General features: G+C 42.5%; 1 protein-coding gene across 9 annotated transcripts in view; it reads left to right on the plus strand.

The window, feature by feature from the left end:
• Nucleotides 1-13392, plus strand: part of LOC137423115 (ankyrin repeat and sterile alpha motif domain-containing protein 1B) — a 299599-nt gene that overhangs the window by 146795 nt on the left and 139412 nt on the right. For 7 of the 9 annotated variants that reach the window (XM_078774678.1, XM_068109937.2, XM_068109936.2 and 4 more), the window contains one exon: nt 12406-12526. The exons of 1 other annotated variant lie outside the window; for it this stretch is intronic. In XM_078774678.1, coding sequence (XP_078630804.1) covers nt 12406-12526 — 121 coding nt within the window. Of the gene's footprint in view, nt 1-12405; nt 12527-13392 lie in introns of those variants that run through there. One more of the 9 variants, XM_068109944.2, reaches the window with a different exon arrangement.

The raw sequence follows: 13392 nt of genomic DNA on the forward strand, positions 1-13392 counted from the left end.
ATTTCTCCATCATTTTGAGCAAGAGGTTCATACATTGTGAGTGTGAAACTTTAAGCACGTTTATCTCAGAATCTGTATTGAAATGGATTTTTCATCATAAATTTTGAAGCAGAAGAGCAGTGTACTTCAAAACTGGCACAGTTAATCTTTTCAGTGTATTAAATGCCCTGAACTATAAAGAACGACATCCAGTACCTAACTTTTCTATGATTTTTTTTTCTGACGAGTTAAAGCTAATTTCATAAAATGTTGAATGCATTTTTAAATATGGTACCTCTATACATGTTGGTTAGTTCATGATAAATACATACATACTCCAAATCTGAACAAATTTGAATAATGCAATCAAACGTTATGATGAAAACTCGGAAAAGTAATGTATTTGAGGCGATAATTAAAATGCAAATTAGATGCGCGACGTCACAAAATTGAGTCGCGTGGTATGACAAAATGTAATAAGATGGAAAAATAAAGATTTGAAATCAAATAAGTAATTTTTCTTACTTGAATGGAATTTTATTGTCCTATACATGTATGTAATAAGTCACTTGTAACCTGAAGATCACTGATTACAATTATCCTTCGTTGGCCGCACACATTATAAAGAGGGTGAAATTGTACGAAAGTGAGGATTCCAAGGCGAAAGGAAGAGGGGGACAAGGTAGTTAAAGAACACGTAATTATGTCATTATGAAATATCTATCGCCCAGTCTACCCCCACAAACCCCATCCCCCTAACCTCCCCGTCACTATGCCTATGGCTGGAGTGTTAAACAACAATGTGTTATGATGGAAAGCTTGAACAAGCCTCGTCTCCAAACTGTCATATGCCAAAGGTAGATCAATGAAGGCCACACCTGTCTTTAAGAGGCTTTGGAAACTGGTTGTGATGTGGCCAGCGAGCGCAGTGGTCTGGTCACTGGAGTTCCACTCTGGGTGAAAACAGACTTGTTCTGGGAGTAGATCTTCTTATATTAACGAAGAAAGTCAGGCCAGAAGTGCCTGCTCCATCAATTTGCTGGTGGTCGAGAGGAGGGAGATTTGGCGGTTGCTGGCCGGATCATCGGGAGATGTTCCAATCTTTAATAAAGCGATGACTGTTGCTGTCTGTCTTGTGGACAGCAGTAAAAAGCACCGCAATCCATTTTCGTCTTTGTTTCCTGAGACTTTTTAGGAATTTGTGTAGAATTCCGTTGGCACTGGCAGCTTTGTTGCTCAAAGTAACCACAAGAGCTCCCTCGATCTCCTCGGGATAGCATCGAGCGGACTGGAGGGATTCTGCCGGGACTCATTGTAATTGTTTGCGGAGAGCTTGTTTCATCTCCATTCGGGTTTCTTTGTCCATCGCCAACGTGCTATTCTTCAGCAGCTATGAGGCTACTGCATCGGCACCGATTCCAGATTGATGTCGTGGATTCTCCCCTTGCACCACATAGGCACCTCAACAAGGCCCAAGCTTTGTGCCCAAGTCAAGGCCCTCCCTAGTCTCCTTCCACCTCTCTAAGCCGGCTGAATCTACAAATCTCAAGAGCTTCGTGGCAACCATTGGATCACCACTAGACTCCTATTCTTTCAGAAGAGAATCTGATTCCTGTGTGCAGCAAGGAGTGAATGCCGTGCTGTATCCTTGAAGAATGTACTTGGTCGCTGTAGGTTTTAATATGACCACAAATTTGTCGAAATTCTCAGGGATCGGTTTAAGTTGGGCAATCCGATGTTCTGTTTCTGCGGTAAAACATAATCCACAGCGACCAAGTACATTTGGTGAGTTGTCGCAATGATTTTGTGCACTCTGAGCAAATTATACAGTGAGTGAGATAGATGCTGCTCAAAGCAATCTGGGCAATGCCAAGATGGGGCGACATAGTGCCGTGTACAATGGAACAGTGATAACATCATTACTCATTAGATTTCTTGTGAAGGAGGGAAACAAAGCAGCTGAAAGTCACAGGAGACTGTCGACACAATTTGCTGATGCAAGTCTCTCACAAAGTTCTGCGTTTAAATGGTGCAACGAGTTCAGAAATGGCCTTCATTTGGTGACTGATTTTGAGCTTTTTCACATGGAACAAAGTGCCGTCATTCATGCAAACATTAGATTTGAAGAGCTAGATTTTTGAGATTTGTTGGAGTACTCTATGTGGAATTTCTGAATAGGTTATTAGTATTGGAAGTGTTAACAATTTGTTCTCACTTGAAATTCAATAAGGCTTTACAAGATTTCTACAAAAGGTCCTTTACCCAATCTCAAAGGACCTCGTGGAGGTGGGAGGGTGAATTTTAAAAATATATTTTCCCCGTACAGTCCAGACTTATCTTGTGATTTTTCACGTATTTTCACATCTGGAAGAACATCTGCGATGCATTAGGTTTACGGCCAATGAAGATGTCACAGCATGCATCCGGAACTTGCTGCGTGCCCTTCCCAAAGATTTATCCGCAGAGTGGCGGCACGTCGATAGGACAAGTGTGTACGTGTGGCAGGGGAATACCTTGAGAAATAGGCCACATTTCATCGACCGCCTTTTCGTTTTTCATTTTAACCCAGATAAAGATTTTGCATCGGTCTTGAACTGTCCTCGTAGATATTCAATGGAGTGTTGGAAACATAGTGGTTATGGAGGTGCCACTCAGGGAAAGTAACTATGGCACCATTTGCTCAAATGTTATTGCTCGACCTGAAATGTTAAATTTGTGTTTTGTTATTTGGAGAAGCATAAATATTCAATTGTTTAAAGCTGTAAGTATGTGACTTGTGTCTTATGCAGTATGCACCTTACAAGAGCACAAGTATCATGTAATAATAATAATAACCCAACTGGAGGTAATGCTCATTTTCACATAAAATATGTCGTCTTATTTCTAATATTGAATCATGCAAACAAAGTCGAGGCTCGTGTAAGAGCGAACACATAAAACAGAAAAACATAAACTGAAACACACATGAAAGATATAATAAAGGGAATGGGAGAGAGAGGGAAGCACAACAGGGACATTGGGAGATCTGTGGAAGGGAGAGGGATGGGGTGGATTATCGGGAGTATAAAAGATCAAGGTTTTGGATGGGGGAAGATAAGAGATTTTTTTTTTTGTATACAAGATCGAGGCTCGTGAAAGAGCGAACATTAATCACACAGAAAGACAAACAGACACATAAAACAAATAACATCGGGAGCGGTAGACAAGATGGGGAGAGAGGGGGAAGGACACAAACACAACATTTGAGAGCAGGGACCGAGAGACATGGAGACATCGAGAGATCTGTGGGAGGGAGAGGGCTTTGGGGGGGAGGCATGTGAAGGGGGGGAGGCATGTGAGGGGGGGGGGGGGGTGGGAGAGGTATAAACATATGGACACTGCCAGGATTTCCAGGAAATAAGTTGGAATTTCAAACAAGGTGGATCTGGGGTGAATTAGTGGGGGTAGAAAAGATCAAGGTTATGGATGGGGGAAGATAAGAGATGGTGGTGAACAGCTGTTTTAAAGACCTGGAGGGAGGAGAGGGATTGAAGGGAGTGTGGGAGTTTGTTCCACAGGCGGGAGAAAAGAGGAATGAAAGAGTGAAGGTGAGCAGAGAGCCGAGATTTCGGCAGTTTAACCATCAGAGGGTTGCTGGCAGATCTTGTGCGACCTGTAGGAATATTTGGGGGACAGAGCACAGAGAGAGCTGGGGGAGCAAGGCCGGAGAGGAGTCGGTAGAAGACAGAAAGACCACCTACCTGCCTGCGGTGAGTGAGTGAAAGGCCCTCAGAGATAGCTTCATCGCGGGAGATTCCAATGATTTTGAAAGCTTTGGATTCAACAGCGTGAAGCCGAGCCAGGTGTGAGGCAGGAGCACCAGCCCATAGGGGAGAACAGTATTCCATAGAGCTGCGGATGAAAGCCTTGTATGTGGTGAGGAGCTCAGGTGTGCCGAGGAAGGACTTCGCACGACGGAGGATGCCCAGTCGGCGACTGGCTTTGGAGGCCAGCTTGGAAATGTGGTTTTCCCAAGAAAGATCATGGCAGATAGTGAGACCCAAAAGCTTGAGTGACAGAACTTCTTGGAGAGGATTGTTGAGAAAGTAGATGGGAGGGTTGTCCAGTCGATCTTTTCGGAGAGACATAGTAAGAGAGTGAGATTTGGCAGGATTGAAAGACATGTTCCACTTGTTTGACCAGTCTGTGATTTTGTCCAGGTCTTCAGAGAGTGAGGAGGCTGCAGACTGCCGATCTGAGGGAAGAGGAATGGAGCGGCAGAGAGTGGAGTCATCAGCAAAGAGATAGAGAGGATTTTCCAGAGAGTCAGAGAGATCATTGATAAAGACCAGAAAAAGCACAGGGCCCAGCACACTTCCTTGGGGAACTCCAGCCTGAACAGGAAGGGGAGATGAGAGAAATCCATTCAGGGCCACACGTTGACTACGACCAGAGAGGAAGTCCGCAAGCCATGCATGGAGATTTCCATGGATACCATAGGAGGAGAGTTTGGTGAGCAGAGCTGGGTGCCAGACCGTATCAAAGGCTCTTGATATGTCAAGGGAGACAGCTCTGATTTCCTGTTTGGCATTGAGGACCTCCATCCATTGTTGAGACAGCAGAAGCAGCATGTCCAGAGTAGAGTGACCTGGTCTGAAACCAAATTGATGATCAGAGATCAAGCCATTGGAGAAGAGGAAAGATTTCATATCCGAAGCAATGATGGATTCCATGACTTTGCTGATAATTGGGAGCAGGCTGATTGGTCTGTAGTTGCAAGGATCTGTTTTTGCACCTTTTTTGTGTAAAGCGGTAATGTTAGCTGATTTCCAGGATGCTGGCAGATGACCTTGAGCAAAAGATAGGGTGAAAAGAACAGAGAGAGGGTGAGATAGAGCGGCAGAGCAGGATTTTAGGACCCGTGGGCTGATGCCGTCTGGTCCAGTTGCAGAATCAGAGTCGAGGTTTGACAAAAACTCCTCCACCTTGTCAGGAGAGAAGGACACAGAGTCCAGGAGCAGTTGGGTTCGACTGGGAAAGGAGGGAACAGAGAGAGATGGGTTTGGGACTAAGGATTTCGAGGCAAACACAGAGTTGAGGCATTCGGCTTTGTCACGTGCGATGTCAACTGTGTGGCCATTTGAGGTAAGGGAGGGGATGGAGGGGGAACAAACACCAGAAACGGATTTGACCAGACGCCACCAGGATTTGGAGGAAGGAGACAGGTTTGAGAGTTCATTCTTGAGTGAGGAGAGATAGTGCTTCCTGGCACTCCTGAGGGTAGACACACACTTGTTCCGAGCTTGGTGGAAGGAACTGAGATTTCCTTCAGTTGGATTAGCCTTCCAAGAGGCAAAGGCAAGTTGTTTCAGGGCAACTGCCTCACCACAAGAGATGGTGGTGAACAGCTATTTTAAGGACCTGGAGGGAGGAGTGGGATTGAAGAGAGTGTGGGAGATTATTCCAGAAGCAGGAGAAAAGAGGAATGAAAGAATGAAGGTGAGCAGAGAATCTAGATTTGGGCAGTTTCCCCAGAAGAGGGTTGCTGGCAAATGTTGTGCGTCCTGAAGGAATATTTTGGGGACAGAGCACAGACAGAGCAGGGGGAGCTAGGCTGGAGAGGAGTCGGTAGAAGACAGAAAGACCACCAACCTCCCTGCAGCGAGAGAGTGAATGTCCCTCAGAATTAACTTCATCATGGGAGATATCAATGATTCTGAAAGATGGAAAGTTTAGCCCATCAAGGTGTGGATGAAGGCCTTGCAGGTAGAGTGTGCCAAACTCATCCTTGGCTGACCCGCCACAAGAAAGTAGGATTAATCAGGGCCATTAAAGAAGTGTTGAAGTAGTACATAATGGACAAATTCATATGGTTTTTGTTGGTATTGGTCAAATCAAAAGTGTGGCAATTTACACAACAAGTTATTATGCATCTTAAATTAGCAAGTGCAAAACAGCTTTCCAAACCTCAGTTATGGTCACCTGTTTCTAACTTGGCTTCATCGGCAAAACATACGTTTTGAAAATGCAAGCTTACCCAGGAAACATTGTGTGCTTTTCATGACTCCCATGTAACATGAAGGGTTGCAAAAAGCAAAGTGAAGCAAAATACCTCATTTGTGTAATCCTTTAGCAAACCCGTGGAATCCCTCCCTGAAGCTGTCTATCCCTCAGTTCCCTTTCCTCAATTCCCTCAATTGTGGGTGTATCTCGTCTTCTCCAAGACGTCAAAGGAGAAGCCAGCCATTATAATCTCACATCCCCTTCCATTACTTCCTCTTATCTTTTCTAACCCACACCCTATCCCCTCCTTTTTTCTGCATACTTCCTGCTTTTATATTTTCCACTTGTTTGTAGCAATACTTGTTCAGTGTCCAATTCCACACCTCTCCCCCTCCCCCAGGCATGGGGGTGATGGGAATGGTGGTGGGTTGATCACAGCAATTGTAATAATATTATAACTGTCTTCAGTATCGTTTTTCTATGAGGACACTTGTATAAAAAAAACCCTGATCAATGATGTCATCATTGGCATCAAATTGGATTGACAAATCGATGGAGATTTGAATATTCAGATTGTAGTGTCATTTGATCAGACTCCTTTGATACATTGGGCCATTTTCACAATGTGGGAAGGCATTCGATTGGCTGCTAAGTCGCCCAGAGTTAAAATATGGAAATTGTCCAAAGTATTTGCTTGAGGAAAGCAAACTTTCAAGGGATGATGATGATCATCGTCATCATCGTCATCATCCTATAATGGGTGCGTGCGTGCACAGCCGAAACTCCAGGGATTGCATCAAACATAAATGAAATCGAGTGCAGTACATGACTTTTTTGGGGGGAAAGTTGAGATAGAATCCAATTGTAAAGATATATATGTGCGCACGCAAAGTAATTCCATTTGAAACTAATTAAATAATGCAACTATCACAGAACATGGTTATACGAGCTGAAAGAGAATATTTATGGTATGTGCGGGGACTTCCTACTTTTACTGCCTGTCTTGGAAGGGCACTTCAGATAGTCCATGCAATGCTCCCACAAAAACGTTACTTTATTTTATTCTGAGCCATTTGTCCCTTTTCATATTTCCCCCTTTCCTGTTGACCTCTGCTTTTTCTTCCTCGCCCATTATATACATTAATGTCTCCCTTCTTGAAGTTGTCACCTTCCTGCATCTTGTGGCTGCGCTTGTTCCTTATCTTTTCTCCGAAAAATAACACGCAATCACCGGCTGGCAGCTTCTACCAGAAATCCTCCCTTTTGTTGGTGATCAACTGCCCTCTGAAGGAGGGCAAGTGGAGCTATCACCACTGACATGAGCTCGGCACTCTGTATGTGACTGCTTTCAATGTTAAACCTTCATCAACACCATGTGGAGGAGACCTTTTCATATTGGTTGAAAGGCGCGTTTAGTGCATAGATTTTGCCAATTTCATTGCTGAAGAATGAATGATCGTTTTAAGGCCATTTTCCCCGCTAGAGTGGGGGTTAGCCTTGCGGGCCCCATGACGATCATGGTTCCCTGTTTTGAGCAATGTTTTTATGGCCGGATGCCCTTCCTGACGCCAACCCTTGGTCACGCTCTTACGATGCGCAGGGATACGGTGTACCTATTCTAAACCGGGGTACACACCGGGATCATTCATCCCAGCAAGCTGGTACTCAATTTGCCGACCTCGGAAGGATGACAGGCTGAGTCAACCACCCTGGCGTTAATTCAGCGATCGACCGGGATTCGAACCCAGGATCCTAGGATCCCAAGCCAGCACCCTAACCGCTAAGCCAACACCAGGCTGAAGGTCATATTTTTTCTTCCCTTTATTAGTCCCCTATCGGTGTACACCGGAGGGGACTATAGGTTTGCACTCCGTCCCTCCGTCTGTCAGTCCGTCACGCAAAGAACAGCTTTCCGGACTTTTTTCCTAAACTCATAATGCGAATGATTTCAAACTTGTTATTATTATTATTATTATTATTATTTCCATATTTGCAGTTATCAAAACCTCATTGTGGAGGTACTATGTTAATCCTTTTGCTATTCTACGACACGAGTAGACACTATATTTACAATAATTACAAGGACATTGGTAGACAATGTCTAAACGCGTATGGAAGATGGGATTTTTTATTTGGTTTCATGTATGGGATCAAATGGGAATACGTAACAGGCCAACGTGGGAACTTCACATCATATGCAACACTTCAGGCAATGACATTGCTGAAACATTTAAATTCATATGGTTGTAAAACAGTTTGGGACTTTCGGAATGAGATTTTACATCAATAAAGGGGTCTTTCTGAGACGCATTTGAAAGATACCATGCCCTCTGAAAATCCCCTTTTGATACATATTGCAGCAACTTCTTGTCGTTTTACACCATCACTTATTGGGGAGTGACTAATGTCGTAATTCCTTCTTGCATGAGAGTTGGGTTTCCTTTGTCAAATGAGTTTCAGACAACCCAAATGTATCAATGTTGAGTCATTCAATTTCCTTCATTACCTCCACCACCAAAGGTGGATGGTCGTTATGTTTTCACCCCTGTCTGTCCGTTTGTCTGTCCGTTTCTGAACAAGATATCTCAAAAAGTTGTGGACGGATTCGGACGAAATTTGGCAGAGATGTAGCGAATGTGACAAGGAGGAAATGATTAGATTTTGGTGAAGATCCGGATTCGGATCCGGCTATTAGAATTTTAAAGTGATTATTCACCATTGGGAGATGGGGCCAAAAACGATACATAGCAGGATATCTCAAAAAGTTATGGACGGATTTGGACGAAACTTGTTGAACAGGTTGTGTGTGTGACAAGGAAGAATTGATTCAATTTTGGTGAAGATCTGGATCCAGCTAGTAGAATTGTTAAGTGATTCTTCACCATTGAGTGATATCTCCAACCAGGCGGAGGTATGCTCTCTACTGAGTGCCGTTCTTGTTACCATGCGCTCGCAAAGCGAAAATCAGGGTTAAGCATTCAGGTGCTTATGTGTGCCGTGTGCCGTGTGCCGTACGTGTCTGCATTTTAAAAATTCATTTTCTCGGCAACCGTTGATCCGATTGACATTTAATTTTCACCGTAGGAGGGCCTCCTCCTGTAGAATATTTTAATGATTATTATGACCTCATAGGTCACGTGGTACAGGCGCCATCTTTGAAAAACTTCGCACCTCTATATCTCTGAAACCACTCCATGGAAAAAAATTGAGACCTGGGTCATTGTCAACTACTCCCCATGGGGAATAAGATATGTTAATGATGTCATTGGTGCCTTCATTATGACGTCATAATTGGACAAATACAACACATCCATCCGATCAATGTTAATTTTTTTCAGCAGCTGTTGGTCTGATGGACACGATATTTTCACCATATTATTTCATGATATTTCATTTCGCCTCCTCCTTTAGAATATTTTAATGATAATCATGACGTCATAGGTTATGTGGTACAGGCGCCATCTTGGAAAAACCGAAAAATGTTGCACCTCTATATCTCCAAAACTGCTGCATGAAAAAAATTGAACCATGGCTCATTGTAAAGAACTCCATATGGGGAATAGGTGTTGTTAACGATGACGTCATTGGTGCCATAATTATGACGTCATAATTCGACAGGGACAACGCTTAGTCTGATCAGTTTGAAATTTATTGAGCGTGATCTATGCAACAATTATATTAGAGAATATTAATTTATGATGTAATCGTTCACGTGGTCTGGCAGCCATATTGGATCAAAGAAAAAAAATGTTCAAAAACAGAAGTGTTGGCTCGCAACAAGTTGACTGTGCAGGGTAAGTATTCTATGAATACCATCTTGTTGAGTTGTGTATTTAGAATATAATTTAAACTATAAACTGGTTTGTGGTCTTTTTTTGAGGAGGGATAATCTTTGTTTTACATCCCCTTACAATTTTAATCTTTGAAAATCATATAAATGCAGTCTTTAACAGTGCAGTATTTGTATTTTCAAATTGTGCTTTGTTTATCATTTACAAAGTTTATTGTTGGGTCACTTTATATAGCACAAGCATCCAAAGAAACATTTGGGCACTCAGAAGTGGAGCTCTTTATCCTTCATTGACAAGTGCAAAAAAATATTTACCTTGCGGCAAAATGACCTTTGATACACTGGAATGCTTTCTGTTGTGTCCTTCAGCGTGTGTATTGTAATTATGATTTCATACTGATGCTGAATTCGGATTGTGGCCATGCACACGAAGAAAAGCAAACCTTGGTTTGAGTGTTATGCCGATGACTAGTGTGTATTAGTGTGTGCATAAGCTGTGAGCTTTGGGGTGTGTGCAAGTTGTGCACAGAGAGAGAGTGTGGCTAATTCAGAAAAAGGAACAGGGAAGAACAGGGATAAATGTAGGGTGGGGGGAGTTTATGACTTTGGAAAGGGGGTGGGGGAGAGAAACAAGGTTGGAAGGAGAGGGAATGAAAGGTGAAGGATGAAGAATGTATGGAAATGAAACGATTTAAACATGAAAGCATCTCAAAATACAAAGCCCTGTCCGCATCCGCTTTGTACTTGAACTCAAATTGATGAAAACAATAGTTATGAAAAGAAGTACATTTTACAAACAAGTATTCTCCATAGTCTTATAATGAAGGTTTGTTGAAAATTTGATGATAAAAGCTCAAAAAAAACTATGGGTTGGAGGACAGACACACACACGCTTGCAAAACCCTGTCTCCCGTTGTGCGGGCGGACGGGCTAACTATATTAAGGGGGGCGAGAGCAATGGATCGAAGTAAAAAAAAAAAAAAAATCAGCATTTTTACCGCTGCCACCAAAGGTGGATGGATGGAGGTTGTTTTCACCCCTGTCTGTTTGTCCGTTTGTTTTTTGATCAAAATATCTCAAAAAGTTGTGGACGGATTCGGACGAAATTTGGCAGAGATGTAGCGAATGTGACAAGGACGAAATGATTAGATTTTGGTGAAGATCCGGATCCGGATCCGGCTACTAGAATTTTAAGTGATTCACCATTGGGAGATAGGGCCAAAAACGATACATAGCAGGACATCTCAAAAAGTTATGGACGGATTTGGACCAAATTTGTTGGACAGGTTGTGTGTGTGACAAGGATGAATCGATTCAGTTTTGGTGAAGATCCTGATCTGCATCTGGCTAGTAGAATTTTATAAGTGATTCTTCACTATTGAGTGATAGGGCCAACCAGGGGGAGGTATGTTCTCTACTGAGTGCCGTTCTAGTTACATCTGCAACAGGAGGTGGAGGGAGGTTATGTTTTCACCCCTCTCTGTCTGTCTGTCTGTCCGGTTGTGATCAGGATATTTCAAAAAGTTGTGGATTGATTCAGACAAGAGATGGTGGAGAGATTGGGTATGTGACAAGGATGAAATGATTCGATTTTGGTGAAGATCCGGATTTGTATCCGAGAATTTTTTTGTGATTCTTCACCATTGAGAGATAGTGCGAAAAAACGATATACTGTAACGCACGATATTTCAAAAAGTTGTGGACGGATTATGACAAAATGAGGTGGATGAATTGGTTGGATGACAAGAACAAGCCGATTGGATTTTGGTTCATGTCCGGATCCAGTTCTGGCCTATCAGTGGGATTCAAAACATAAAATGTACAGCCTGGCGGAGGTATGCGCTCGACCGAGTGCTGTTGTAGTTGCATATTAAGCAATATGTGGATGTGCACCTCATATTCCTCAATAATATAATGGTGGTCATGTCTGCTGTAATCAATTATGTAAGTGATAAACCGCACTATCGCAATAACTATGTAAATACCTTCCACTCACCGCCTTTCAATGCGCATTTGTTGGACTTGCCATCATGGTATCAAAAGAATAAGCCTTACATCTGTAATAAATAAATAATTTGTAATTGATATCAAAGTCTCACCATATTTATGGTGTGCATTTTGTTGTACATTTCTGCTTTTCAGACGAAGGGTTTGTTTACTTTAAGTTTTGTTGAACATTTCAATTCCTGGATTTGAATCGCAGCTAAATCGTGAACGTTTCACACGCCATTCATTACAATCATTTTGTTATGGCATTTTGGCATTCCCTGTTCTCAATTTTGCGTCCTAAATGGATGTTCAAACATTAAGAATTCGGACTGTAAAATCCACTGCTGCGTTATGACCTCATTTTTTCCCCTTGTACTTGCTGCTACGAATAAGCTGGGGGTGTCTCGGGTATGAGAGCAGTGCTTTTCCTTTTTGCATTTAGATATTAAGGTGATCTCACTTTTTGCTGTAATTGTAATTTCCTGTTGATTTTTCAGAGTTCTTTAAGTACTTGGACGGTGGTCATTGCTTTGATTATTACATAATTTGTCCATGCAGGGAGTTTGTGACTACCTCATTTCTTCTTCTTTTCACAAGTTTGCATGTACAAGTAAGTGATGACACTTTGATCAGGATGCCCCACTGATTTGGGATGTCGTCCCCAGCCTCGCCAGCGGGTGACTCTCACGATAGCACAAGGAGGTCCGACTGAGAGGAATGAGCATGAGAGGGATGACGCTACTTGTGCCCACGGGACAATGGATGCAGAGAGCACCAGCTTTGCAGGTCTCACACATCCTGCTTAAGTTTTGCTTGCGTTGACACAGATTGATTGCTTACATCTTGACTTCCTCGAGTTGGCTTGCAAAATTGAGCAGAAATGTTCATAATCCTCTGACTTGTACATTATTTTTTGATTCTTTCTTGTTAATGTGTTATTTTTTTCTCGATTAGTAAAACAATCTATCATGCATCTTTACAAAAAAATAAGGTAAAAAATACATATATTTTAAACAAAGTCGTGGCCAAAAATATTGGCACTCTTGCACTTTTTTCAAACAACTCACAATTTTCTCTAAAAATAAGTTGAAATTGACAAAAGTATTAGGTCTTCACAATTCTTTATTTCACTGTTAAAATTACAGAACCTTTGTTTTTGATTCAGAACTTAATAGATCCTTTTAAATCAGAAAATAAAAAGAAATGGCATTGACAAAATTATTGACACCCAAGACTTAATATTTGGAGCACAGCACAAGTAGGATAAAATAACTGCAGTCAAGCGCTTCCTATAGCCATGAATGAGCTTCCTCCACCTCTCTACTGGCAGTTTGGCCCACTCTTCTTGTGAAAACTGCTCCAGTTCACCCAGATTTGAAGGGTGCCTTCTCCCAACTCCTGTTTTCAGATCTCCCCACAGGTGTTCAATGGGATTTAGATCTGGACTCATTGCTTCCACTTCAGGACAGTCCAGCGTTTTGTCTTGAACCATTCCTGTGTGCTTTTTGAAGTGTGTTTGGGGTCATTGTTCTGCTGCAACAGAACCAGCTTTCTGACATGGGGTTGAACATTGAGCTCCAAAATGCCTTGGTAATCTCCTGATTTAATGATGCCATGCACCCATTCAAGGCATCCAGTGCCAGAGGTAGCAC

The sequence above is a fragment of the Myxine glutinosa genome, chromosome 3 (assembly GCF_964187855.1).
Source record: "Myxine glutinosa chromosome 3, kmMyxGlut1.1, whole genome shotgun sequence".
Classification (NCBI taxonomy): domain Eukaryota; kingdom Metazoa; phylum Chordata; class Myxini; order Myxiniformes; family Myxinidae; genus Myxine; species Myxine glutinosa.